Consider the following 27,913-nt stretch of genomic DNA (forward strand, 5'->3'; position numbering starts at 1 on the left):
TGGGTCTATAACTAAAACCTACCTGTGTGTGGAGTATTGCTTCTATAATTAAACCTACCTGTGTGTGGAGTATTGTTTCTATATTTAAACCTACCTGTGTGTGCAGTATTGTTTCTATATTTAAACCTACCTGTGTGTGGAGTATTGGGTCTATAATTAAACCTACCTGTGTGTGCAGTATTGTTTCTATAATTAAACCTACCTGTGTGTGGAGTATTGTTTCTATAATTAAACCTACCTGTGTGTGGAGTATTGGGTCTATAATTAAACCTACCTGTGTGTGGAGTATTGTTTCTATAATTAAACCTACCTGTGTGTGGAGTATTGTTTCTATAATTAAACCTACCTGTGTGTGGAGTATTGTTTCTATATTTAAACCTACCTGTGTGTGGAGTATTGGGTCTATAATTAAACCTACCTGTGTGTGCAGTATTGTTTCTATATTTAAACCTACCTGTGTGTGGAGTATTGTTTCTATAATTAAACCTACCTGTGTGTGGAGTATTGTTTCTATAATTAAACCTACCTGTGTGTGCAGTATTGGGTCTATAATTAAACCTACCTGTGTGTGGAGTATTGTTTCTATAATTAAACCTACCTGTGTGTGGAGTATTGTTCCTAATTGCCTGTGCACACGTTGAGGAAGGACGCTGCCCCAAATATCTGTTGTGTGGCAATAAACTATTAAAGGAGAATTCCGGTCAATTTCAACAGTTTTAAACATGTTTTAAGCCTCTAAACATGCTCTAAATGTCATAACAAGTGCCTACCCATGTGCAGTGATTCCTTCTGAGGGAACACAGTGAATCCACACTAGTTGATTGTTGAACTCATACAATCCAATATTCCAGTCAGACTCGCTGTGTTCCCTCAGAATGAATCACTGCACATGGGTAGGCACTTGTAATGACATTTCGAACATGTTTAGAGGCTAAAAGCATGTTTAAAACCTGCCCTGTTTCAGCCTCCTGGGTGCTAACGCTAGCAGGAGGATAACACGGTGTAGGCAGCACCGATTGGTTTAGTTTTTCTCTACTGACAGCACTCCAAATTTACAAACAACAGAGCTACGTGTTGAAATCGACCGTAATTCTCCTTTAAGGCCTTTTTACAGTCAATGCATCCGAGCTGGTGTACACCAATGTGACGTCAAAATGACGTAGATCTCGATGACGCGCCAGGATTTTAAGTACGTGACCAGAGGTCGTGCACCACTCTATTTTTTTCAGTGGCGCGCGACAAAGCGGAAACAGGAAGCATGGAAAAGTTTGAGGGCAAGCCGATGCCAGGACTCTCGGAGTGACTGCAAGTCTCTCTTGTAAACTTACTGGGTTAAGATGAGTTCTTTTATGGTGAATGAAAGGCTTGAGCTGAAGAAGTAGGTCATCGACTCACATCGAAGCATTGATGCTCATTAGCACCACCTCTGTTCAGGAGAAGACTGCAACTAGTGTCGCCACCACCACGCGGGAGTATAAACAGTGACAGCGCTCCCATGACGTCACACTGGCACATGACAGGTCGGCTGCAACTAGTATACCGGATGCCTTAAAGTGGAGCGCTGTCCTAGTAGCTCTATTTGTGTTAATAAAGACATAACCTCGTGGATGATAACAGAAGTAAACGGATGCACTGAAGTTACATCAGATTCATCTTTCTTTGAGTGACTGAAGGATTTACCGTGAAGTCAGACTTTTGACTGTATTATCAATAGTTGACAGTAGTATTGTATTATCAACAGTATTACAGTACAATCAATAAATAATCATTTCAACTACTTCTGTGTCAGCTGCATATTGTTCCTTGTTGGTTGACAGTATATGTTTGAGAGGCAGTCAGGAAGATTTCCAGGAAAAAGCTTCCTCTCCCTGTGTGTGGCCGTTCTCACTCCGTTCTCTTCTGGAAACAACAACAAGCTTGTAGCCAGCGAGCTCCACGCTGAAAATATCAGTTTAGAAGAAGATGTGGACGGTGCATCAAGACAGGTCTGCTCGGTTCTTTCAGGGAAGGATTGTAGATATTTAAGAATATGTTAATACATATTTCCTCTCTAACTGGGAGGTTTTAATAAGAATATGTTAGATCATTTCCTCTCTAACTGGGAGGTTTTAATAAGAATATGTTTAGATCATTTCCTCTCTAACTGGGAGGTTTTAATAAGAATATGTTAGATCATTTCCTCTCTAACTGGGAGGTTTTAATAAGAATATGTTAGATCATTTCCTCTCTAACTGGGAGGTTTTAATAAGAATATGTTAGATCATTTCCTCTCTAACTGGGAGGTTTTAATAAGAATATGTTAGATCATTTCCTCTCTAACTGGGAGGTTTTAATAAGAATATGTTAGATCATTTCCTCTCTAACTGGGAGGTTTTAATAAGAATATGTTAGATCATTTCCTCTCTAACTGGGAGGTTTTAATAAGAATATGTTAGATCATTTCCTCTCTAACTGGGAGGTTTTAATAAGAATATGTTAGATCATTTCCTCTCTAACTGGGAGGTTTTAATAAGAATATGTTAGATCATTTCCTCTCTAACTGGGAGGTTTTAATAAGAATATGTTAGATCATTTCCTCTCTAACTGGGAGGTTTATAAAGAATATGTTAGATCATTTCCTCTCTAACTGGGAGGTTTTAATAAGAATATGTTAGATCATTTCCTCTCTAACTAGGAGGTTTTAATAAGAATATGTTAGATCATTTCCTCTCTAACTGGGAGGTTTTAATAAGAATATGTTAGATCATTTCCTCTCTAACTGGGAGGTTTTAATAAGAATATGTTAGATCATTTCCTCTCTAACTGGGAGGTTTTAATAAGAATATGTTAGATCATTTCCTCTCTAACTGGGAGGTTTTAATAAGAATATGTTTAGATCATTTCCTCTCTAACTGGGAGGTTTTAATAAGAATATGTTAGATCATTTCCTCTCTAACTGGGAGGTTTTATAAAGAATATGTTTAGGACTGAGAAGGTGTCGATATTCAAAGTCCTGGATCTTCACAATCCTACCTACAGCACCTTTAATGTCGATATTACGTTTGTTACTTTCCACTCCGATCCCAACACCCTCTGTTTTATCATGATTTAACTTAGCGCCAGAAGCTAGTTCACATAAGTTCAGGTGATTAGTTAACACATCCATCTCCATCTGGTTTTTAATAACAACTGTGACATCGTCTGCGTAGGCCATGGCACTAACTTTGGGTGCGAGCCCAACATGTGTACCAGATATGAGACTATCTGAGTTAATGGTTTTAATAAGGGGGCTGATGGCCACGATGTATAAAGCAGCACTCAGAGGGCAGCCCTGTTTCACCCCTCGCTCCACATTAGAGGGCTCTGTTAGAAAACCGTTTACATTGACACGCACACTACATTTAACATACAGACATCTGATCAAATGATTAAAAGTTTCTGGAAAACCATAAGACTCCATTACAGCCCATATAGTAGATAGTCTCTGGAAATTCTTATATTTAGAGAATGTGTGACATGCACTTACAACACCAAAACAAATTCCTTCTATGTGTAAAAAACGTACTTGGCAATAAAGCTTCTATAGAACTTTTATAGAAGTATTTTTATCACATTTATTCATCATTTCTCTCGATGTTCTCTCAAAGGATTCGGCTGAATATTGGGCTTTTTGACGGGGTTGGGTTTCTGCTGAACCATAGAATTTTTTCCCAGTGAACCGAACCCTACGCTGTCACTAGGCGCGCTACGCTGGCTAATGACGGCGCCGTTGATTACGGGAAGGTGTTTACGTAGGTGGAGCTTCAATGCAGCAGGCTGAGAGGAAGTGGAAATGGAACTGGTGAGCAGAAAAAATGTTGTTTGGCAGTACTTTCAGTCAAAAGAAGGCCATTCAAGTCCAGCTACATGTTCAATCTGCAATGCTGATTAGTCTGGTGGTGGCGAGGACCCTAAACCATACACAACATCACCGCTGTTCAGGGGCGGAGCTAGGCTCTCAGTACAGTGGGGGCGGAGCTTCATCATGGGGCCCTCTGCTACCAAGTCATTTTAACATTAAAACTGTTAAATAAAAACGGTAAATCATCTAATGAATGCATATGTTATGATGTGTCATTTGTTGAGCCAAGTAAGCCTACACTCACCTAAAGGATTATTAGGAACACCATACTAATACCGTGTTTGACCCTATCCTATCAGTATGGGCCAACATTTCTACAGAATGCTTCCAGCACCTTGTTGAATCAATGACACAAAGAATTAAGGCAGTTATGAAGGCGAAAGGGATCCCCCCACACCATTACACCCCCACCACCAGCAGCCTGCTCAGTGGTAACGAGGCATGATGGATCCATGTTCTCATTCCGTTTACGCCAAATTCTGACTCTACCATCTGAACGTCTCAACAGAAATGGAGACTCATCAGACCAGGCAACATTTTTCCAGTCTTCAACTGTCCAATTTTGGTGAGTTTGTGCAAATTGTAGCCTCATGTTCCTATTTGTAGTGGAGATGAGTGGTACCCGGTGGGGTCTTCTGCTGCTGTAGCCCATCTGCCTCAACGTTGTGCGTGTTGTGGCTTCACAAATGTTTTGCTGCATACCTCGGTTGTAACGAGTGGTTATTTGAGTCAAAGTTGATCTTCTATCAGCTGGAATCAGTCGGCCCATTCTCCTCTGACCTCTACCATCAACAATGCATTTTCGCCCCCCCGACTGCAGTATACTTTTTTTCCTTTTTCAGACCATTCTTTGTAAACCCTAGAAATGGTTGTGCGTGAAAATCCCAGTAACTGAGCAGATTGTGAAATACTCAGACCAGCCCGTCTGGCACCAACAACCATGCCACGCTCAAAGTTGCTTAGATCACCTTTCATTCCCATTCTGACATTCAGTTTGGAGTTCAGGAGATTGTCTAGACCTGGACCACACCCCTAAATGCAATGAAGCAGCTGCCATGTGATTGGTTGATCAGATAATTTCATTAACGAGACATTTAACAGGTGTTCCTAATAATCATTTAGGTGAGTGTATATGTCAAATAAAACACAAAGAAAAGCCAAATGTTTTTACAAGTTTGTATTGACGAACAAAGAAAGAAAGCAGTTTGCCAGTCAAGTAAAAATGTTTCAGCACCACGGACAGCAACAGCTGATGGACAGCGACAGCTGATGGACAGCATCAGCTGATGGACAGCGACAGCTGATGGACAGCTGATGGACAGCTGATGGACAGCGACAGCTGATGGACAGCATCAGCTGATGGACAGCTAATGGACAGCGACAGCTAATGGACAGCGACAGCTAATGGACAGCGACAGCTGATGGACAGCGACAGCTGATGGACAGCGATGGTGCTGAACAGGCCAAGTGCGCTCAATCAGTGCCACAATATATCATTGACATGGCACTATTATACTGTTTTGAACACGTTTGTTTACAACTCCATAGGTAGGCTAAATGTGCTACATGAAAACTGGGATGAAAACTTTGGGTAAAACAGATTTATGACTTATTCATAACTAAAATATAAATTCTTAGACGATTGTTTTTTTTTACCATTTTGTTCTCTGCTTAACGATCCTCCAGAACAAATACATCTAACAAAACTACAGTGGTGTGAAAAAGTGTTTGCCCCCTTCCTCATTTCCTGTTCCTTTGCATGTTTGTCACACTTAAGTGTTTCGAACATCAAACCAATTTAAACAATAGTCAAGGACAACACAAGTAAACACAAAATGCAATTTGTAAATGAAGGTGTTAATTATTAAAGGTGAAAAAAAATCCAAACCATCATGGCCCTGTGTGAAAAAAGTGATTGCCCCCTAAACCTAATAACTGGTTGGGCCACCCTTAGCAGCAACAACTGCAACCAAGCGTTTGCGATAACGTGCAATGAGGCTTTTACAGCGTCCCTGGAGGAATTTTGGCCCACTCATCTTTGCAGAATTGTCCTAATTCAGTTACATTAGAGGGTTTTCGAGCATGAACGGCCTTTTTTAAGGTCATACCACAACATCTCAATAGGATTCAGGTCAGGACTTTGGCTAGGCCACTCCAAAGTCTTCATTTAGTTTTTTCTTCAGCCATTCGGGTGGTGGACTTGCTGGTGTGTTTAGGATCATTGTCCTGCTGCAGAACCCAAGTTCGTTTCAGCTTGAGTACACGAACAGATGGTCGGACATTCTCCTTCAGGATCTCTTGGTAGACAGCAGAATTCATAGTTCCTTTTATCACGGCAAGTCTTCCAGGTCCTGAAGCAGCAAAACAGCCCCAGACCATCACACTACCACCACCATATTTTACAGTTGGTATAATGTTCTTTTATGAAATGCAGTGTTCCTTCTACGCCAGATATACTTGGACACACACCTTCCAAAGAGTTCCACTTTTGTCTCATCGGTCCACAGAATGTTGTCCCAAAAGTCTTGGGGATCATCAAGATGTGTTCTGGAGAAATTGAGACAAGCTTTGATGTTCTTTTGCTCAGCAGTGGTTTTCTCCTTGGAACTCTGCCATGCAGGCCATTTTTTGCCCAGTCTTTTCCTGATGGTGGAGGCATGAACGCTGACCTTAACTGAGGCAAGTGAGGCCTGCAGTTCTTGGACGTTGTTGTGGGGTCTTTGTGACCTCTTGATGAGTCGTCGCTGCGCTCTTGGGGTAATTTTGGGCGGCCGGCCACTCCTGGGAAGGTTCACCACTGTTCCATGTCTTCGCCATTTGTGGATAATGGCTCTCACTGTGGTTCGCTGGATTCCCAAAGCTTTGGAAATGGCTTTATAACCCTTTCCAGACTGATAGATCTCAATTACTTTCTTCTCAATTGTTCCTGAATTTCTTTGGGTCTCGGCATGATGTGTAGCTTTTAAGGATCTTCTGGTGGACCTTACTGTGTCAAGCAGCTCCTATTTAAGTGATGCCTTGATTGTGAACAGGTGTGGCAATAATCAGGCCTGGGTGTGGCTAGAGAAATTGAACTCAGGTGTGGACAACCACAGTTATAGTATGTTTTAACAAGGGGGGCAATCACTTTTTCACACAGGGCCATGATGGTTTGGATTTTTTTTCTCCTTTAATAATAAACACCTTCATTTACAAATTGCATTTTGTGTTTACTTGTGTTGTCCTTGACTTTTGTTTAAATTGGTTTGATGTTCGAAACACTTAAGTGTGACAAACATGCAAAGGAACAGGAAATGAGGAAGGGGGCAAACACTTTTTCACACCACTGTATATACATATCATGGTCCCTTATTAAATCTTCATCCTCCTCTCCTTCATGGTGGCAAACCTGGCAACCACTTTGTCCTTGTCTATATGTCTGTCCCCCTCCACACACAGCCAGCTGAGATTGACAGCCTGGCCTCATCCATGTACCAACGCAAGTATGTCTTAATGAGCCGCAGACGGCTGAAACTGATGGGAAGGGTTTTATAAATCCTGTGGAGAATGGTCAGGTGTGGCTAGGTGCTATCCATGTCATCGGCAATGAGGAATGGCAGTACGGCGTCGGTGGTGAGATCCATGTTTAACTCAGAATACAATGCACGAAAAGAGAGAAACTCCTCCCCTCCATCTTCTGGCTCGGGCATTTCTTCTGAGTAGAAACGGGCCAGCTCAAGCATTTCCTCCTCAGCATCGGGTGCTCAAACCGCTTTGGGCAGAGTACTGGGAACAGTTTGGCCATTTCTTTGAAGTCTGAAAATCGACTTCCAAACTGCCCCGCAAAAACATCCAGAATGTAAAAATAAATTTCCGCTTTGAAGCGGCGTCTGCTGTCCTCGATCTGGTCGTCCTCTGCGTCCTCGTTCTCTTGCGAATCCTTTGCTCTGCAAACTCGATGGCTGCGTGGCTTTCTCTGGCCAGACTTCTTGCTGTGTTCTCCATGCTGTCAGAGGCCCCCTCTGTGCCTAACTCTCTGATCTGAGCCACAGTACTGTCAAGAAGATCCACAGCAGCGTTGACATCCAGTGACTCTTTTTGAAGGTAATTCGACAGGATGTATGTCCTCTCCAAAACACCAACATTAACATGAATTCAAATGTGCTGAGTTCTGACAGCAGGCCGTCAGCTTCAGAGGCCGCCTTGGGTGTGCTGCTGTGGTGGTGTTGGGTACGGCTCAGGGCTTTGAGAATTGCTGAGAGGCTCTGTATCACCGCTTCTGTGGCCTGCTTCCTGGAGCCCCACCGTGTGTCAGAAAGGCTTTTCAGCGTAACAACGGTTCTTTCCAGTTGCATGTTTTCCTGCTCCTCCAGTATTTTAAGTCTCGAAGGGCTTGAAGTTAAAAAGCAGTAACAGGTCTCAAGTGTACCGAAAAAAACGTTAGTACTACACAAACAACCCGCAGCATCCATAAGAATCAGATTGAGGTTGTGTGTGCAGCAGTGGACATAAAATGCCTTGTCTGAGCAATTTAGCCTGACCCTGGCTTGCAGCCCCGTTAACTGTCCTGACATCGTTCTGGCACCGTCGTATGCTTGTCCCCTCAGAGCATTTACATTAAGACCAAGCTCCTTTGTCAGCGAATTATGCAGAAGATCATAAAAGGACGCCACACTGCCATCAGGTAACTCCTCAAATGTAATAAAGTGCTCAATGCTGCTGCCTGTTTTGGTGACATATCTGAGTGAAAGAGAAAACTGATCCCTTCTGGTTATATCTATGGAGGAATCTACAATAACTGAGAAAAACTTTGCTGACTTTATCTCATCAATTATTGTGCTCAGTGTCTCTTTGGAAAGAGTTGCAATGAGCTGGTTGTGGGACTGGTGACTGAGGTATGTCACTCTGCTGACCGGGTTATTCATGTGCTGCTCGAGGATGGAGCCGTAGTGAGCCAGCAACTTCAGGAGCTCTGAGAAATTCCCCTCGTTAGAGTCGGGGGCTCCCAGCCCAGCATGTTCTCTGTGGCCACGAAAAGCCAGCCCCTGTCTGGCTAAAAAGAGCGTGGTGTCCACCAACCTGTGTAGGATCCTTCTGTTCTTCTCCACCTGCTCTCTCTCTGCTTTCAGAAGCTCCGCAATGACAGTGCTGTCCTGACTCAAACCAAACTTTGTCATTAGATATGCCTTCTCTGCCGGACTTTTCATGCGTCTCAATCCGCTCTGTCCCTTTTTTAAATGAAGAAAACCCCATACATGGGTCAGCCCAGGCTTTCCCAGCACTGTCATTGGACTTTTTACCGAAAAGCCAGCAACAGAAACAGAACAGTTAGTTTGCCCTGGGTGAGTACACCAACCACTGACGCTCCGCTGGGTTACCTGAGCCTCCCATCTGGGGCATACACCAAGCCGGACTGAAGCGTCGCTTATCCTGGTCATGTGGAAACTCTTTGCAGCCGTCCCTCAAACCAGGCTGGCAAGGACCATGTCCAATCACCGCACGGATCAATTCAGTAGTGAGAGGCCGGTGATGAAAAAGGTACGGGTCAGTGGGATATTCCTCTTCAGACAGGACATTGGCTAGGCGGTGCGCCTCTGAAGGGCCCATGCTGGTGCTGCTGCTGGAACCAGAGGCATCCGCGACCGACCAGGTATCCTCCACTTCAAATTGCCGGTGACAGTCGTCCCCCTCCGGTGAGCTGTTCTGGGCTTGACTGCTGTTACGATATGTAATATGTCACTTGGCGAGGGCCCCGTTTTCATCAAGTGACGGAAGATCGGCGGTGATTGAGGGGCCCCTTATTGACACGGGGCCCGGGGGCAACTGCACCCAAGCACCCACGCTATCTCCGCTACTGCCGCTGTTACAACATTTGGTATGAAACATCTAGGGGTGGGCAATACTGGGAATTTTGGTACAAGTACAAGTAAATATAGGGCTAGTATCGCCGATACCGCAGCAGAGAGGGGGAGGGGGCAGAGAGAGAGAGAGACAGAGAGAGAGAGAGAGAGAGAGAGAGAGAGAGAGAGAGAGAGAGAGAGAGAGAGAGAGAGAGAGAGAGAGAGAGAGAGAGAGAGAGAGAGAGAGAGACAGAGAGAGAGAGAGAGGTGCGCTGTTTGCACACTGCGCACAGACTTGGACAGACGCTGTGCTCACATTAATTCGGAGAGAAACTGCAACAAAAGTATCAATCTCATCATGACAGTATCGATCCGATACCAATACTCATCTTGGTATCGATACTATCGATATTTAGATCGATACGCCCAGCCCTAGAAACATCTGAAAGAATACGAGTTGTGCATGAAGGAATCTACAGACAGCAGCCAAAATGCAGCAACTTCAGAAACGGAAAAGGAAGGACAGTCACTGTTTACTTCATTAATGTGTTGACTGTGTTCATGGACTGAGGATGGGACGAGGATTCTGCAGCATCTCAACCAGTGAATTCAGTATTCAGCCGAACCCCAAAAATCTGGATTCGGTGCATCCCTAAATATATCATTTAATCTATTCATAATTTGGCTAATATTTTAAAATCAGTGTTCATTATAGTCTGTAGTTATCAATGTCATTTTCATCACCTTTCTTATACAGTAGACACATTACACCCTGATAAAAGGATTCCCCCATGCAGCCACTGTTCAGACCTTCGTTATACATCTCTTTAAGGACGTTTGATACTTCATCCATATTTAACTGATCAAACTCTGTAGACAGACCCTCAGGGCCGGGACTTTTACCCACATTAAGTTGTTTGATGGCCTGCAAAACGTCATCCCTTCTAATGTTTCCCTCAAGCTCTGAAACCTTTAGAGAGCTGCATGAGGGAAGCTTATCTAATAACATTTTTACACAGCCAGTATCTATTTCTATTTGTCTATATGCATCTGCACATAGTTCTCTGATCACTTGTCTTTTCTGTTCTTTATCAAACACTACATCACCGTCCTGTTTCTTTATGGATTTAATACATTTACTTTGAATTTGCTGTTGTCCCGCTTTAAGGGTGTGTATTAAGTTTTCTCTATTACCTATATTTGTCTGTTTATATAATATTTCAAAATTAAAGTTCTATTTGTGCTTTTAATTCTAACATGACCTGATCATTAGTTTGATCTTTTCTTCATCTGTTTTAAGTTAACATATTGTTCCATTAAAGCATTATATTTTATATTTTTATTCTTATTTATTTCTCTACATTTAAATCTGAAGAAATCTTTTAATCTTTGTTTGAATAATTCCCATAATTCATTCAATATTTGATTTAGTAAAATGTTATGAATTTCTTGTTTTAATTCTATTAGTAAGTCTGAATCTTTTAGGCACTGAGAATTGACCTTCCAGAAGGATTCAGATGACAAGACGGTTTTAACTATGAGATGACCAGAGAAGTCATTCATTACTGCACCATAGTGAATAACTTGAAAATGATTAGAAACATATATTCCATCTATGCGGGTCTTTGTCTTGTGGTCAAAACGTGTTCATTTAGCTTTACTGCATATTTCTTTTTATCTTCAGTTTGCAATTTAAAAACATTGGTACTACATATGTCACTTTCATCAGTTACTGTATTGAAATCACCACACCACCAACAGGTGCTGCAGCACCCCCTGGTGGTGAAGTTTTAAAACGGCAATGACAATAAAATGATGCCTTATAAATATCTCTGGTTGTTGTTTCTGTTCTTCTGTATGTCATGTTTGGGGTGTGTGGGATGAAGGGAGGGATCATTTTAGTAATTTTAAAATGATTTAATTTATCTTCAGTGTGTATTGGTCAATCAGATTTGTTGATTATTTATCGATATTCAAGTTCTCGTGGCAGAGTTTATCAGCCGAACTCCAGAACACAAATCTACGTTTGGTGTACCAAAATCACCGTAAGGTAGAGACATGGTGTCTTACATCTCTGCGTCTTTTTCCTGCAGCTGTGCAGGCCCAGATAGTAGCCTATATTTAGCCTAGTATGATTGTGATTTATGTATGCCTATTATAAAGAAACAAACAGTCTGTAACATTTTAGAATTTGTCACGTACTTTCAGAAAAGAAAGATTTTGCATAGTCTGTTACTTTGTGGCACTTAGGCCTTTTTTTGGCCGTTACGTGGTTTATGAACACTTAATCTACTTTTTGTTTTAAAATAAACATACATTGTCATCTAGAAAACCGATCCTGGTGCATCAAGCTCCTTGTTTTAATAGACATTTGGATTATGCATGTATTGCTAATAATATACAATTTACATTGGTTGCACTATATAAATAACATTTTAGTTTATATGCACGCATTCACACCGATATTTAGAGAGGCCTACTTTTTTCATCACTGGTTTTTGGAGTTAGCTGTGCAGTAGGCCCTATGTTGGGATATAGTCTGGAGTTGGCTGTAGCAGTAGGCCCTATGTTGGGATATAGTCTGGAGTTGGCCTTAGCAGTAGGCCCTATGTTGGGATATAGTCTGGAGTTGGCCTTAGCAGTAGGCCCTATGTTGGGATATAGTCTGGAGTTGGCCTTAGCAGTAGGCCCTATGTTGGGATATAGTCGGGAGTTGGCTGTGCAGTAGGCCCTATGTTGGGATATAGTTTAGAGTTGGCTGTGCAGTAGGCCCTATGTTGGGATATAGTCTGGAGTTGGCTATGCAGTAGGCCCTATGTTGGGATATAGTCGGGAGTTGGCTGTGCAGTAGGCCCTATGTTGGGATATAGTCTGGAGTTGGCTGTGCAGTAGGCCCTATGTTGGGATATAGTCTGGAGTTGGCTATGCAGTAGGCCATATGTTGGGATATAGTTGGGAGTTGGCCTTAGCAGTAGGCCCTATGTTGGGATATAGTCTGGAGTTGGCTGTGCAGTAGGCCCTATGTTGGGATATAGTTTAGAGTTGGCTGTGCAGTAGGCCCTATGTTGGGATATAGTCTGGAGTTGGCTGTGCAGTAGGCCCTATGTTGGGATATAGTCTGGAGTTGGCTGTGCAGTAGGCCCTATGTTGGGATATAGTTTAGAGTTGGCCTTAGCAGTAGGCCCTATGTTGGGATATAGTTTAGAGTTGGCTGTGCAGTAGGCCCTATGTTGGGATATAGTCTAGAGTTGGCTGTGCAGTAGGCCCTATGTTGGGATATAGTTTGTACGCACCGTCAGCTCAGCTGTACTTAATGGAGGGGAGTGGCGAGTGAGTTTTTATAAGGAGACAGAGGTAGAGTGGTCTGCAGAATATAGAGCTTGTGTAACATAGTGTCTTTAGACTCTACGTGTGTGTCTGTCATTTTTGTTTCCTTTCCCAGAATGCATCTGTGGTGTAGCCAGTCTCTGTGTGTGTGTGTGTGTGTGTGTGTGTGTCTGTGTGTGTGTGTCTGTGTGTGTGTGTGTGTGTGTGTGTGTGTGTGTGTGTGTGTGTGTGTGTCTCTGTGTGTTTGTGTGTGTGTCTCTGTGTGTTTGTGTGTGTGTCTCTGTGTGTGTGTGTGTGTCTCTGTGTGTGTGTGTGTCATTTTTTCTCCTTTCCCAGAATGCATCTGTGGTGTAGCCAGTCCTTAGATATAGATATAGGAGATAGATGTGGACATGAGAGACTACTCAGAAACCCACAAAAAAAGGGACGTCAGTGTGTTCTTTTAGATCATTAATCGACTGGTTAAACGTTAGCTAGAAAACTAAAAGAAAAACTAGAACAACAATAACTTTCCCTGTGTGGATTTTGTAGGCAGTTTACTGAGATCATTCAGGACCTTTAAAAAGTAGGAAACAATAGCAGTAGTAGGCACACGTAGCAGTAGCAGCTGATGAGGATCTCTGCATGTAAATCCAACAAAGCTGAACCTCCTTCAGTAGTAGTAGTAGTATCTCTGGATGTAAATCCAACGAGCTGAACCTCCTTCAGTAGTAGTAGTAGTATCTCTGGATGTAAATCCAACGAGCTGAACCTCTTTGAGTCAACATCAGAGACGTGAAGCTGCTGCAGAGAAATCTTTGTTCACGTCGTTAACATTACAGCCGTCTATTTGAATATGAAGATAGACGCTCAGGCTCTCTGTGTGGTGTAAAACTGTCTGGTATTCAAATACAATTTTATTCTGTCCTTTACTATTCTCTGTTCTTTGTTGGGTTGGATCAGACTGCAGCGTCCAGAGGGATGTTATTATCTTATCCTGAAGAATCCAGAGTACAAAGTGCTTGCAGACATTGTTTCTGTAGCCCAAATGAAAATGGTTATGTCCCTTCATATGAAGCAGCCAGGCGTATATGTTCCAGAAATGAACCAATACCCGTTTTCTGAACAAGGGCGCTTCATCAATGGTTTTGTTTTGAAGGAGGAAGTTACTTGAGATAAAAAAGCATAAATTGCTGGACCTGGTCGAGCTTAACTAGAATAATTTGGCGAGACCCCGAAATTCCACCATGTACAGATGTGCCGCGTTCTGGACTGGGGTAAAAAAATCAGCCGTGAGCTATGTCCCAATTTAGGGGCTGCAGCCTTGGAAGTCTACCTTGGCTGCAGCCTTCAAATTGCACAAAGGCCGAACCGAGCGGTCTCCGAAATGGGATGGTCTAGTCTACGGAGCATTTCCTGTTTACGTCAACAGACGGTTACGCCCTTACTCTGAAAAAAGAACTTCCGGTTGTTGGCCTTTAGTCAGCTGCCTTTCTGGTCAGCTGACTAGATGAATGCGGGAAACATGAGGCTGCAAAGGATACAACAGTTGCATCCTCTAATACTGCCCCTCAGCTGCGTGGTGGGTAACATAATATGATAGTGGACTCACAGAGACCAGAAGGCTGCCTGGGTCCTGATGGTAACATGACTAAAGGTGGAGTGGGGAGCATCGGTGTCATCAGGATGGTCTTGTATAGGAGGCCAGAGGGCAGTTCGGATGGATTCAGGCTCGGTTATTGGATGTCAATTTGTGACCACTGGAGGATAAAAAAACATTAGCTTTTGAAATTGCAAATCAAAATATTTCATGTTTTTAATTTCAGAGGTGAATTCAGAACAAATACATTCAGATACGTGGTTTTCAAAGTAAAATATGTCAGTATAGGGAACTCAGTGGCTGATAAAATTAAAACAGATACTTATTTGCGTTGTTGAATTGAACATTTCCAGACCACTCAACGTATGTGTGTGTGTGTGTGTGTGTGTGTGTGTGTGTGTGTGTGTGTGTGTATAAGAGAAAGTCTCAGAGCTGAACTGCACACCTGTGAACTCCTGTTTAGGGTGTTGTAAGACCTTTTGAGTTTGGGGTTCTGGCCGTTGGTTTAAACCAAATGAGCCGTTATCAGCGGTGTGTCAGAGAGTTGTCCCTACATGGTAAACGTGTGCGTCTGCAGCTCCACCTGTCAGAAGGTGTGGCCAATCAGCTTCCTTTAAAAAGGACTGCTTCTGTCCTGTTGGGCTCAGAGATCAGGGGCTTCCTCCGAGACTCAACAACCTGCAGACTGTCGTCAGAGACCTCCATCACATCCAGCAACCATCCAGCCAGCCGACCAATCACAGCAGGCAGACGCTTCTGGGCCATCCAGCCAGCCGACCAATCACAGCAGGCAGACATCTCTCTGTCAGCGTCCTCTCTCAGGGTCTGAACACTTTTTTTTAAAGATAATTAATTGTTTTGCACTCTTTAACTAACACAGTGAAGAATGTTCCTGCAAAAAACTGGAAAAAAAACTTTACAATACTGTATAATGATCAGTGTTTTACTGTCACTAAATGTACAGTTATTATTACTTTCACAGTTTAACAGCTATGTTTAATTAGCTTTAATCCTATTTTATCTATCTTTAACTCTCGCTCTCTCTGTCTCTCTCTCTCTCTCTCTCTCTCTCTCTCTCTCTCTCTCTCTCTCTCTCTCTCTCTCTCTCTCTCTCTCTCTCTCTCTCTCTCTCTCTCTCTCTCTCTCTCTCTCTCTCTCTCTCTCTCTCTCTCTCTCTCTCTCTCTCTCTCTCTCTCTCTCTCTCTCTCTCTCTCTCTCTCTCTCTCTGTCTCTCTCTCTCTCTCTCTCTCGCTCTCTCTCTAAGGAACTTTATTGTGTGAAAGTTTCAATAACAATGTTGCCAAAGCACAATAATAAACACAATATTAGGATGAGTTGATGCTATTTTTTATTGTTTTTATATAATGTATATGTGTGTGTGTGAGATGGCAGAGATCTGTGATGTCCTGTTAGACTTGGCAAGAGGTTAGAAAGTGCCCCTTGGTCTCCTCCTCCTCCAGGTGTCAGTGTGTGGACAGTCTCTCCTCTCTGGTTGGAGACAGAAGCACCAGGTCATCTGCAAACAGGAGGCATTTAACTTCTGAATCGGTTAAAGGTTGCTTTATTAGCATGACTGTAGGTACAGACATGTACATTTAGTTTTTTTTACAGTAACAATTAGAACATTGACATCTCTCACACCGACACTGCTAACGCTCGCTCTAGTCTCCTCGCTCAGCCACTCCCTCAGTGACATCACTCTTTAATACACCTGGCATTACTTACCTACCTAGATTGTTGAGACACTAAAACATGGGGAAATAGAGTCCAGGTTGCATAGAAAACGATGTTACCCTTTAATGTTGAACATGTCCCGTGTGTGTGTCTCTTCTGTGTGTCAGGATGACTTCCTGTGTGTTTTCCCTCTTCTTCCTGCTCTCCCTGTGTTCCTCCATCACTGCCAACGGTCCCACCGGACTCAAAGTGAGAATCACCGACAGAGTGCCAGAGTTCTGTAAGATCTGCGTTGAGAAGCACACACTGATTCATCTCTCTGTAATAAACATAACTTCTCATAGAAGAGAATGATGGCTGAGGAAGTGTTTAGCTGACGTTTTTAGGGCTTTATGAGGCCCAAACTGTAAGAGAGACTATATGAGACATGCAGTAATGCAGTCAAAGATATTAGACTTTTTCTCTTGAATAAAACATGTTGATAAACTAAACATGTCCGGCCCGTAGAGAAGTTGAGTTTGACACCGCTGCTTTAAGGCTCTGACACACCAACCCGATGGCTGACCTTCAGCAGAAAAGGCAGTTGGACTGATCAGTCGGCTCCCCAAGGTCCAAAAAGTGCCTCAGAACACCAAACCGACACCGACTTGAGCGTGCGTTCTGCGCGTGCCTGAGACGTAATACGTCTCCATAACAGCAGGCGGCGCTAATCTGTATTGTTGCCCAAAAAATAAAAACCGGCAGCTGATTGGACGAACGTGTCACGTGGGTCTGGCTTCTCCGGAATTTCAAAACCGACCATAATGGCGGCTCGTTCGGAATCCGATCTCATCCATCCATCCATCTTCATCCGCTTATCCGGGGTCGGGTCGCGGGGGTAGCAGCTCCAGCAGGGGACCCCAAACTTCCCTTTCCCGGGCCACATTAACCAGCTCCGACTGGGGGATCCCGAGGCGTTCCCAGGCCAGGTTAGAGATATAATCCCTCCACCTAGTCCTGGGTCTCCCCCGAGGCCTCCTCCCAGCTGGACGTGCCTGGAACACCTCCCTAGGGAGGCACCCAGGGGGCATCCTTACCAGATGCCCGAACCACCTCAACTGGCTCCTTTCGACGCAAAGGAGCAGCGGCTCTACTCCGAGCTCCTCACGGATAACTGAGCTTCTCTCTAAGGGAGACGCCAGCTACCCTTCTGAGGAAACCCATTTCGGCCGCTTGTACCCTGGATCTTGTTCTTTCGGTCATGACCCAGCCTTCATGACCATAGGTGAGGGTAGGAACAAAAACTGACCGGTAGATTGAGAGCTTTGCCTTCTGGCTCAGCTCTCTTTTCGTCACAACGGTGCGAAAATTGAATGTAATACCGCACCTGCTGTGCCGATTCTCCGACCAATCTCCCGCTCCATTGTCCCCTCACTCGCGAACAAGACCCCAAGGTACTTGAACTCCTTCACTTGGGGTAAGGACTCATTCCCTACCTGGAGAAGGCACTCCATCGGTTTCCTGCTGAGAACCATAGCCTCCGATTTAGAGGTGCTGATCCTCATCCCAGCCGCTTCACACTCGGCTGCGAACCGATCCAGTGAGTGCTGAAGGTCACAGGCCGATGATGCCATCAGGACCACATCATCTGCAAAAAGCAGCGACGAGATCCCCAGCCCACCGAACTGCAACCCCTCTCCACCCCGACTACGCCTCGATATCCTGTCCATAAATACTACAAACAGGATTGGTGACAAAGCGCAGCCCTGGCGGAGGCCAACTCTCACCTGAAACGAGTCCGACTTACTGCCGAGAACCCGGACACAGCTCTCGCTTTGGTCATAAAGAGATTGGATGGCCCTGAGAAGGGACCCTCTCACCCCGTACTCCCGCAGCACCTCCCACAGTATCTCCCGGGGCACCCGGTCATACGCCTTCTCCAGATCCACAAAACACATGTAGACTGGTTGGGCATACTCCCAGGCTCCCTCCAGGATCCTTGCGAGAGTAAAGATCTGGTCCGTTGTTCCACGACCAGGACGGAATCCGCATTGTTCCTCTTCAACCTGAGATTCGACTATCGACCGAACCCTCCTTTCCAGCACCTTGGAGTAGATTTTACCGGGGAGGCTGAGAAGTGTGATACCCCTGTAATTGGCACACACCCTCTGGTCCCCCTTTTTAAAAAGGGGAACCACCACCCCGGTCTGCCACTCCTTAGGCACCGTCCCAGACTTCCACGCAATGTTGAAGCGGCGTGTCAACCAAGACAACCCCTCCACACCCAGAGCCTTAAGCATTTCTGGACGGATCTCATCAATTCCTGGGGCTTTGCCACTGTGGAGTTGTTTAACTACCTCAGCAACCTCCACCAGGGAAATTGATGCCAATCCCCCTCATCCTCCAGCTCTGCCTCTACCATAGAGGGCGATAGTCGGATTTAGGAGTTCCTCAAAGTGCTCCTTCCACCGCCCTATTACCTCCTCAGTTAAGATCAACAGCGTCCCATCCTTACTGTACACAGCTTGGATGGTTCTCCGCTTCCCCCTCCTGAGGTGGCAAACGGTTTTCCAGAAGTACCTTGGTGCCGACCGAAAGTCCTTCTCCATGTCTTCTTCAAACTTCTCCCACACACGCTGCTTTGCCTCTTTCACGGCAGAGGCTGCAGCCCTTCGGGCCCTTCGGTACCTTGCAACTGCCTCCGGAGTCGTCTGGGATAACATATCCCGGAAAGACTCCTTCTTCAGTCGGACGGCTTCCCTGACCACCGGTGTCCACCACGGTGTTCGTGGGTTACCGCCCCTTGAGCCTCAGCTCCTCACCGCAGCTTCAGCAATGGAAACTTTGAACATTGTCCACTCGGGTTCAATGCCCCCAGCCTCCACAGGGATGCACGAAAAGCTCCGCCGGAGGTGTGAGTTGAAAGTCTGTCAGGGGCCTCCAGACGTTCCCCAATTTACCCGCACTACCCGTTTGGGCTTACCAGGTCTGTCCAGAGTCTTCCCCCACCCCCTGACCCAACTCACCACCAGATGGTGATCGGTTGACAGCTCCGCCCCTCTCTTCACCCGAGTGTCCTAAACATACGGCCTCAGATCAGATGAAACGATTATAAAATCGATCATTGACCTTTGGCCTAGGGTGCTCTGGTACCAAGTACACTTATGAGCATCCCTATGTCCGAACATGGTGTTCGTTATAGACAATCCATGACTAGCACAGAAGTCCAACAACAAACAACCACTCTGGTTTAGATCAGGGAGGCTGTTCCTCCCAATCACGCCTCTCCATGTGTCTCCATCATTACCCACGTGCGCGTTGAAGTCCCCCAGCAGAACTATGGAGTCCCCGACTGGAGCCCCATGCAGGACTCCACTCAAGGTCTCCAAGAAGGCCGAATACTCCGAACTCTTGTTCGGTGCATATGCACAAACAACAGTCAGAGTTTTCCCCCCCACAACCCGCAGGCGTAGGGAGGCGACCCTCTCGTCCACCGGGTTAAACTCCAATGTAGCGGCGCTCAGCCGGGGGCTTGTGAGTATCCCCACACCCGCCCGGCGCCTCACACCCTGGGCAACTCCGGAGAAGAAAAGAGTCCAACCCCTATCCAGGAGTATGGTTCCAGAACCAAGACTGTGCCTAGAGGTAAGCCCCACCAGATCTAACCGGTAGCGCTCCACCTCCCGCACAAGTTCCGGCTCCTTCCCCCACAGAGAGGTGACATTCCACGTCCCCAGAGCCAGCCTCTGCTGCCCGGGTCTGGTCCGTCGAGGCCCCTGACCTTCACTGCCACCCATGTGGCAGCGCACCCGACCCCAGCGGTTCCTCCCACAGGTGGTGGGCCCATGGGATGGAGAGATGTCCGCCACGTAGCTTTTTCGGGCTGTGCCCGGCCGGGCTCCGTGGCAAACCCGGCCACCAGACGCTCGCTGATGAGCCCTCCATCTGGGCCTGGCTCCAGACGGGGGCCCCGGGCTTCCTCCGGGCAAGGTCACTTCATCCCTTCCTCGATGTTTCATAGTGAGACCACTTTGCCTTGGGAGACCCTACCAGGAGCACAAAGCTCCAGACAACACAGCCCTCAGGTTCATAGGGACACACAAACCTCTCCACCACGATAAGGTGATGGTTCCCGGAGAAGATCCGATCTCATATTGGACTAAAATAGTTCACGAAACGTCTTTCTGAAAACATTTGAAGAGCAATAGGCCGTGCAGTTGCTGAATCTGTCTTCATTTCAGATGATTTCAGAAGGTCAGTTTAAAAGATTTTCGTCAGATTTTCAGAGGCATTCGTCAGGCTCATCCTGCTTGTCATTTCCGGGTTAGCACTCCACCAATCAGATTGGTCATTGAGTCCGAGTGCCCGTCCACCGATTCAACATGTCAAATCGGCCCAAATGAAGGCTGACGGCTCCTCAGACTGACGACGGCACGGAACACACTGAACAGACTCGAGTCACCGACCTCGCCAGACGGACGATAATTGGGTTGGTGTGTCAGGGCCTTTAGAGCTTTAAATGTTTCACCACATTATATGCTTGAATTAATTTAAACAAAAAGGAGAACAAATCTAAAATGAAGATGAAGAAATTGCAGCAGCATAGGAAAGATGATAGAGAAGATGAGCAACATTTAGTTTCATATCTAGAGACATGTTCTGTGTTTTCACTGAACTAGTATTTGTGTTGTGTTTTTGCAGTGAAAGATTACGGTCTGAAGTATTTGAAGGAGCTGGTTAACAAACCTTTTCAGGATTTCCAGTTGCAGTCTGGGTCAAAGTGCTACATTAAACAGTAAGATAGCCATATTATTATTATTACTACTGTTCTATTCTTTGTATTCCTCCTTTTGTTAACTGATTTCTTTATTTATATTTATATTTTCTAACTTATAGTTTTTTTCATCATTGTCTTTTGTTTCTTTGTTTTTAATGATTGCATATTTAGGGCCAGAGCGCCGACAGCGGTGAAGGCCCTATTGGAACTGAAGGAATTATTATTATTATTCTTTTTCCCGGCAAATGAATTGGCTTTTTGAGGGGCTTAACATACTCAAAAACTCACCAAAATTGGCGGTCGCATCAAGTCTGGTGAAAATGTACGTATTTTAAGGGTTTTGGGAATAGGCGCACAAAAATGGCTCGCTAGCACCCCCTACAAAATTAAAATATTTGAGCCCCTGCAGTACGTTTAATGTAGACTAACGAAACGTGGTACACATATGTAACATGTCAAGACGTACGAAAAACGTCATTGGAGCCTTACCCTAAACCCAACAGGAAGTCATTTTGAATTCAAAATTCAAAATTAGTGCGATTTTGGCCAACTTTAATGAACTCCTCCTAGAGATTTCATCCGATCAACTTAAAATTTGGTCTGTACCATCTTAAGACGTTAAAGATGAAAAGTTGTTAAAAGAAAAACTTTTCGTCAAACGGTGTGAGCGTGGCATGGCGGCCATTTTGAGTGTTTAGCGATGAACGAGAAAGTGGCTGTAACTACAGTGTACATTGTTTTGATGTAGACCCTTGTGTGAGGTATCATTGAACTCAGCAGAGAGTTTATTATTCATTGGTGATGGTTTGGCCCGCCCCCCTATGTTTAAGCCACACCCCTTTCATAACTGGTGACCCATTTAAGGTAGAGTCTTGTGTGAGGTATCGTTGAACTCAGCAGGGAGTCCCCTTTCCTTGGTGACGATTTGCAGTGTCTGAGTGCCGCGCAAATGCACGGTCGCAAGGAGCGACGTCTGCCAGTAACCCTGATGCGCGCAGAGGCGCGAGGGCCTGTCCATCGCTGCGTTCAGCTTTAATTATATATTGTTTTTTTCTCCTCCGCAGGTTTACATTGACTCGTCTGGACGTGGAGCATAATAAGGTCAATGTCAGGTTCCAGCCAGGTTCAGGTCTTCAGTTTGAGTTCAAGGACCTGAGCTTCACTGCAGAATTCCAAAGAGAAATTTGCATATTTAATGAAGCATTCTTGAAGTACGTATGAAACCACAGTTTATATTCCATGTGTCAGGAACAGAATTTTTCCAGGCTGCGTTATGTTTGATGTGTTTTCAGAGGGCCGGCTGTCATAACAGGAGAACGTGTTGGCGTCACCATCGGAGTGAAACTGATCCAAAAACAAGGACATCTGAGTGTCGAGATACCGCCTGGAGATGACTACTGTAAGACCCAAGCTGAGAGTGTCCATGTGGAATTAACCGGAATAACGGGGTAAAACAACCAATCAACTGAGTCTTTATTTCTGAAGAACATGAATGATAAACCATATTTCATTGATTGATTGATTTATTGATCAGATCTTCTCGTTGTGTTTCAGGTCGCTGCTGAACGCTGTTCAACTCACAGGAGTGTTCCAGTATATGTTCAACAACCTGGTTTGTTCCTCCTTCAGTCTTTAACAGAACCCAACCGGGTCAATGAGTCCTGAACCTGCAGGTTTTGGTGCAGACTGTGATAACTACATGTCTGTCTGTCTCTCTCTCTCTCTCTGTGTCTGTCTGTGTGTCTGTCTCTCTCTCTATGTCTGTCTGTCCGTCTGTCTCTCTCTCTCTCTGTGTCTGTCTGTCTGTCTCTCTCTCTGTGTCTGTCTGTCTGTCTGTCTGCAGTTCTGTCCTGCTATTAGGTATTTTGCTGTTCCCTAAAGTAAACACCATGTTGGCGAACGTCGCTATGGCGAGGACTTTGGACAAAGACCACAAAATCAACCTCGACTACTCTCTAAGCCGAGACGTCACGGTGACGTCCAACTTCCTCGACGTGCCTTTCACAGTAAGAGACAGACATCTTAAACTCTATCATTCTATTAAACTGTTCACAGAGGGCATTGGTGGGGGGGGCCCAGGACCCTGCTGAGGTGGGGGAGGTGGAGGTGATGCACAGTGGCTGTAGCTGTAGGGAGGTGTCGTGGGGGATGGTGTCAGGACTGTCCTTTTGTCTTTCAAATCGACAGTAGAACTCGTTCAGGTTGTTGGCTAGGTGTCGGTCATTGTAGGAGTGGGGGGGGTTTTAGGCTTATAGGTGGTGATCTGCCTAAGTCCTTTCCAGACAGTCACAGAGTCGTTAGCTGAAAACTGGCGTTGGAGCTTCTCAGAGTACCGTCCTTTAGCCTCCTTCACTGCCTTGCTAAACTTGTACTTCGACTCTTTAAATCTGTCTTTGTCCCCACTCCTGAACGCCTCTTCCTTAGTCAGCCTTAACCTTCTGAGTTTGGCTGTGAACCAGGGTTTGTCATTGTTGTAACTCACCCTGGTGCTTGATGGAACACAGCAGTCCTCACAGAAGCTGACGTATGACGTCACAGCCTCTGTGTACTCATCCAGACTGTTGGTAGCAGTCCTGAACACATCCCAGTTAGTAGAATCCAAACACGACTGGAGATCCTCCACAGCCTCACTGGTCCACTTCCTTGATGTCCTCACTACAGGTTTGCAGAACTTTAGTTGTGATAAGCATCCCTGACTGTGGTGTAACAGTGATCCAGAATGTTCTCCTCTCTGGTCGGGTATTTAATATGCTGTCTATATTTAGGTAGTACATGAGTGAGGTTCCCTTTATTAAAGTCACCAAGGACAATAACTAGGGAGTCCGGGTTGGTCCGCTCCACACACAGTATCTGGTCGGCGAGCATGCGCTGTGTGTCCTGCACGTTGGCCTGCGGCAGGATGTAAACACCGACCAGAATGAATGAGAGGAACTCACGGGGTGAATAAAAAGGCTTACAGTTTATGATGAAAGATTCCAGGTCAGGAGAACAATGCTGCTGGATCACTGTCACGTCGTTCCACCAGCCGCTGTTGATGTAGAAACAGATTCCTCCACCTTTAGTTTTGCCGGATAGATCCGTGTCTCTTTCCAATCTGAAAAGCTGGAAGCCTGCCAGCTGCAGCGCAGAGTCCGGTATTAATCCACAGAGCCACGTCTCCGTGAAGCACAAAACAGCAGATGAAGAAAAGTCCCTGTTTCCCCCCAACAGCAGTTGTAATTCTTCCAGTTTGTTGGGCAGTGAGCACACGTTAGAGAGGAATATTCCCGATAACGGTGTGCGTAATCCTCGCTGGTGGAGACACACAAGCGCACCGGCCCGTTTCCCTCTCCTCCGGCGTTTCGCACCTTTGACCAGGAAGGGAAAAGAAAAGTGGGAAATAAGTCCGATGGTGTTGTTCCCCTGAAGTTCACGAGCTCTTCACTGGTGAAGAGCTCGTGAGCAGCTATTGAGCAGCAGTAAGAGACAGACATCTTAAACTCTATCATTCTATTAAACTGTTCACAGTAAGAGACATCTTAAACACTATCATTCTATTAAACTGTTCACAGTAAGAGACAGTAAAAAGACAGTAAGAGTGTCTTTCACTTATTTATTTCCATATTCTGCTACTTTCTGTAACAACCTTAGACACGACACTGGTGGACTCAAATGCACGACTCGAAAAACAGTACAAGGTTTAACAAAAGTATTTACTTGACAAAAAGTTCAAACAACGAAAAGTGTAGGGGTAGGGGAAAACAGGTGAAACCAATCAGGGGCGGGGTAGACAATCACAATGGTGGGAAATTCACACAAAGGGAGGAAGTCAGGGTCTGAAACGAGAGGGAAAGGTGAATACAAAATAAAACAGGAAGTGCACAACAAGACTAGACATGAGTGACTTAACTTAAAGGGATACTTCACCGATTTAGCATTAAGCTTTGTATGAGTAGAAACACGGTAGTATTTTGGAATGTCCGTGATTCCCTCCCTCATGTCCCCCTGAGACGAGAGATCTCTGTATTGTGGGTCTGGAAAAAATCTTCCAATGACGGAAAATGACGATTTTTGCGTCATCGGAAGACAGAGGACTACTATGGACTACAGCCAGTAGTAGGAGCTACTTCCGCATGTTTTCAACCCGCCCATAGGGGGTTGGACTGTCGTCTTTACCTGAAGGTTGCTGAAGCAAAACGAGTGTCAGCCATCTTGAAGCTTCGCTAAACAGGCTCCGTCGGTCTTTTCAGCAGAAGACTTTTAAAACAAGTATGTGCATTCAAACTACCGCACATGTGTACCACCGGGATACATTGGTACAGATCGGAGAATATGCAGGACACTTTATTAAAGACGAAATACTCGACACACTACGCGAGCTTCACCTGCTACGGAGACCAGCACCTCAGCCTGCGGTGTCGCCCAATGCCGCTAGCCGGGGAAAGGGACCTCGACAGTGGTGTGCAGGAGTTTGAGCTAGATGGAAAGCTAACGCTAGCCGGCCACCTGTTCCATAAATCCTGCTTGCAAGTGTCCGCTCATTAGACAACAAACTGAACTCCAACTTCAACGAAACTCCCAACGCGAGTTCAGAGACTGCTGTGTTTTTGTTGTTGTGGAAACATGGCTGAACAACAGTGTACCGGACTATCCAGCTACCAGGCCTGCTGCTCTGTCGCCGGGTAAGACTAGTGGAGGTGGGCTGTGTTAACACAGACTGCCTGGTGCAGAAATGAGCTGCTTGTATCCAACTAACTGCTAACTGCTGGTGGAGTTTGTGACTGTTAAATGCCGACCATTCTACATTCCACGCAAATTTACGGCTGTGTTTATACTCTGTGTTTACAGCCCACCAAGCGCTAATGCTAGTATGTGTTAGCTGAACTTTACGGAGCCTATAATGTGTGTGCACTAAATGTAACATGTTTCGTATGTCGTTTTTATATAATGTCGTTTTTATATATTTTAAATGTGTAACACCACTTGAGCCACGGTGAAACGTTGTTTCGTGTGTATGGTTGAAATGACAATAAAACACACTTGAGTTGAGTTGAGTCCGTCTCACTGTCTGTCCGTCTGTAAACGGTAGGATATATTCATCTTTCCAATGGTGAAATATCCCTTTAACATACTTGATGGGACATAACACTTTCTAAAACTTGTCTTGTCTGTGTTTCAGGGTGTGTTGTACCACGGTGACACAAGGCCTGCTTTATCAGCAGCAGGTGTCGAGCCAGTGTTCACAGAAAGTAACCTGATGGCTTACGTGGGCATCTCTGAAGACCTGTTTAAAAGCGCCAGCCAGGCGCTCTACAACCACGGGCCTTTTGAACTGACCGTTCCAGAGGTGAGAACTGCTAAACAACCCTTGACACATCCTTAAAGGGTAACTTTGTGTCTAAGTGACTCAGTAGTAAGGGAGAACGCTGCAGGCAGCAGCGGTGAAACAACTGTACCGATCAATGAGATAGACAGACTGGTTAGGGATATATTGGAGAAGAAAGATGCTCCTCCTCTCACCACCTCCTCTGTTCTGCCCTTAACAGATTAATTATCTTGCTAATTCTTTGCTGAAAAAGGTGAGCAGAAACACCACAAACCGTTTCCATAGCAAAGTATGAATATGTTTCAGTTGGTCTCCAATAATAAATATTTGAACACATTGTTTTGTGTCTCTTCATGATGCTGTCTTTAAAACAACTGAAGGGTCCTGTTAAAGTTGAGTTCACTGAGGTGCCAGTCATCAAAATCAACAAGGATGGATTCTCTGTCAACGTGAAGGCCATCGCCCAATCTCAATCAGTCAACCCACCGCCTGAGCCTCTTCCCGTGGTGAGCACACTTACACACAACCAGTATCAGTATCCCAGTAATCCAGTGATAGTTGCCTGTACAACCAGTATCAGTATCACAGTAATCCAGTGATAGTCACCTGTACATCCAGTATCAGTATCCCAGTAATCCAGTGATAGTCTCCTGTACAACCAGTATCAGTATCGTACAGTATATTTGCCGCAGTCGATAGTCTCCTGTACAACCAGTATCAGTATCACAGTAATCCAGTGATAGTCCCCTGTACAACCAGTATCAGTATCACAGTAATCCAGTGATAGTCCCCTGTACAACCAGTATCAGTATCACAGTAATCCAGTGATAGTCCCCTGTACAACCAGTATCAGTATCACAGTAATCCAGTGATAGTCCGCTGTACAACCAGTATCAGTATCACAGTAATCCAGTGATAGTCCCCTGTACATCCAGTATCAGTATCACAGTAATCCAGTGATAGTCACCTGTACATCCAGTATCAGTATCACAGTATATATATATATATATATATAGTTGCCTGTACATCCATCAGGAGCTGCTGACTCATCTTTCAGAACACTGTTTCTGTCCAGTACATTTGTGATGTTCCTCAGACGTCAGACTAACGTTGGTTCAAGAGAGCTGACCAATCACACATTCACACTCTTTAAAAATCAAACTGTCTGTCTCCCCCAGGAGTGTCAATTTGGAATAAAGGTCAATTTGAATGGATGTCGTCTGGTTCTTCAGTCTCTAAGCCCCAAGTAAACACACTCACATTTATCATATCATATTGGACTGTAGTATTTTATGAGTACTCACTCTCTCTGTGTGTGTCTGTGTGTGTATGTTTGTCTGTGTCTGTATGTGTGTGTGTGTGTGTGTGTGTGTGTGTGTGTGTGTGTGTGTGTGTGTGTGTGTGTGTGTCTCTGTGTGTGTGTGTGTGTGTGTGTGTGTGTGTGTGTGTGTGTGTGTGTGTGTGTGTGTGTGTGTGTGTGTGTGTGTGTGTGTGTGTGTGTGTGTGTGTGTGTGTGTGTGTGTGTGTGTGTGTCTGTATGTGTGTGTGTGTGTGTGTGTGTGTGTGTGTGTGG

At 45.0% G+C, this 27,913-nt stretch overlaps 1 protein-coding gene across 1 annotated transcript; it reads left to right on the forward strand.

Annotated features, from left to right (window-relative positions):
* Positions 1-15,237: 15,237 nt before the first annotated feature.
* LOC144514374 (uncharacterized) lies at positions 15,238-23,035 on the forward strand. Its single transcript, XM_078245518.1, has 7 exons — positions 15,238-15,428; positions 16,447-16,559; positions 20,960-21,053; positions 22,100-22,246; positions 22,328-22,483; positions 22,590-22,647; positions 22,879-23,035. The coding sequence occupies exons 2-7, from the start codon at positions 16,448-16,450 to the stop codon at positions 22,912-22,914; spliced, it is 603 nt and encodes a 200-aa protein (XP_078101644.1). The 5' UTR covers positions 15,238-15,428; position 16,447; the 3' UTR covers positions 22,915-23,035.
* Positions 23,036-27,913: the final 4,878 nt, after the last annotated feature.

The sequence above is a fragment of the Sander vitreus genome, unplaced genomic scaffold (genome assembly GCF_031162955.1).
Source record: "Sander vitreus isolate 19-12246 unplaced genomic scaffold, sanVit1 ctg560_0, whole genome shotgun sequence".
In the NCBI taxonomy this organism is placed as follows: domain Eukaryota; kingdom Metazoa; phylum Chordata; class Actinopteri; order Perciformes; family Percidae; genus Sander; species Sander vitreus.

Bases quoted from the DNA above. Each gene is read 5' to 3' on its own strand.
- LOC144514374 (XM_078245518.1), top strand. From the start codon at position 16,448: ATGACTTCCTGTGTGTTTTCCCTCTTCTTCCTGCTCTCCCTGTGTTCC. The intron at 21,054-22,099 runs GTAAGATAGCCA...TCTCCTCCGCAG, and splicing joins TCAAAGTGCTACATTAAACA to GTTTACATTGACTCGTCTGG. The intron at 22,484-22,589 runs GTAAAACAACCA...GTTGTGTTTCAG, and splicing joins GAATTAACCGGAATAACGGG to GTCGCTGCTGAACGCTGTTC.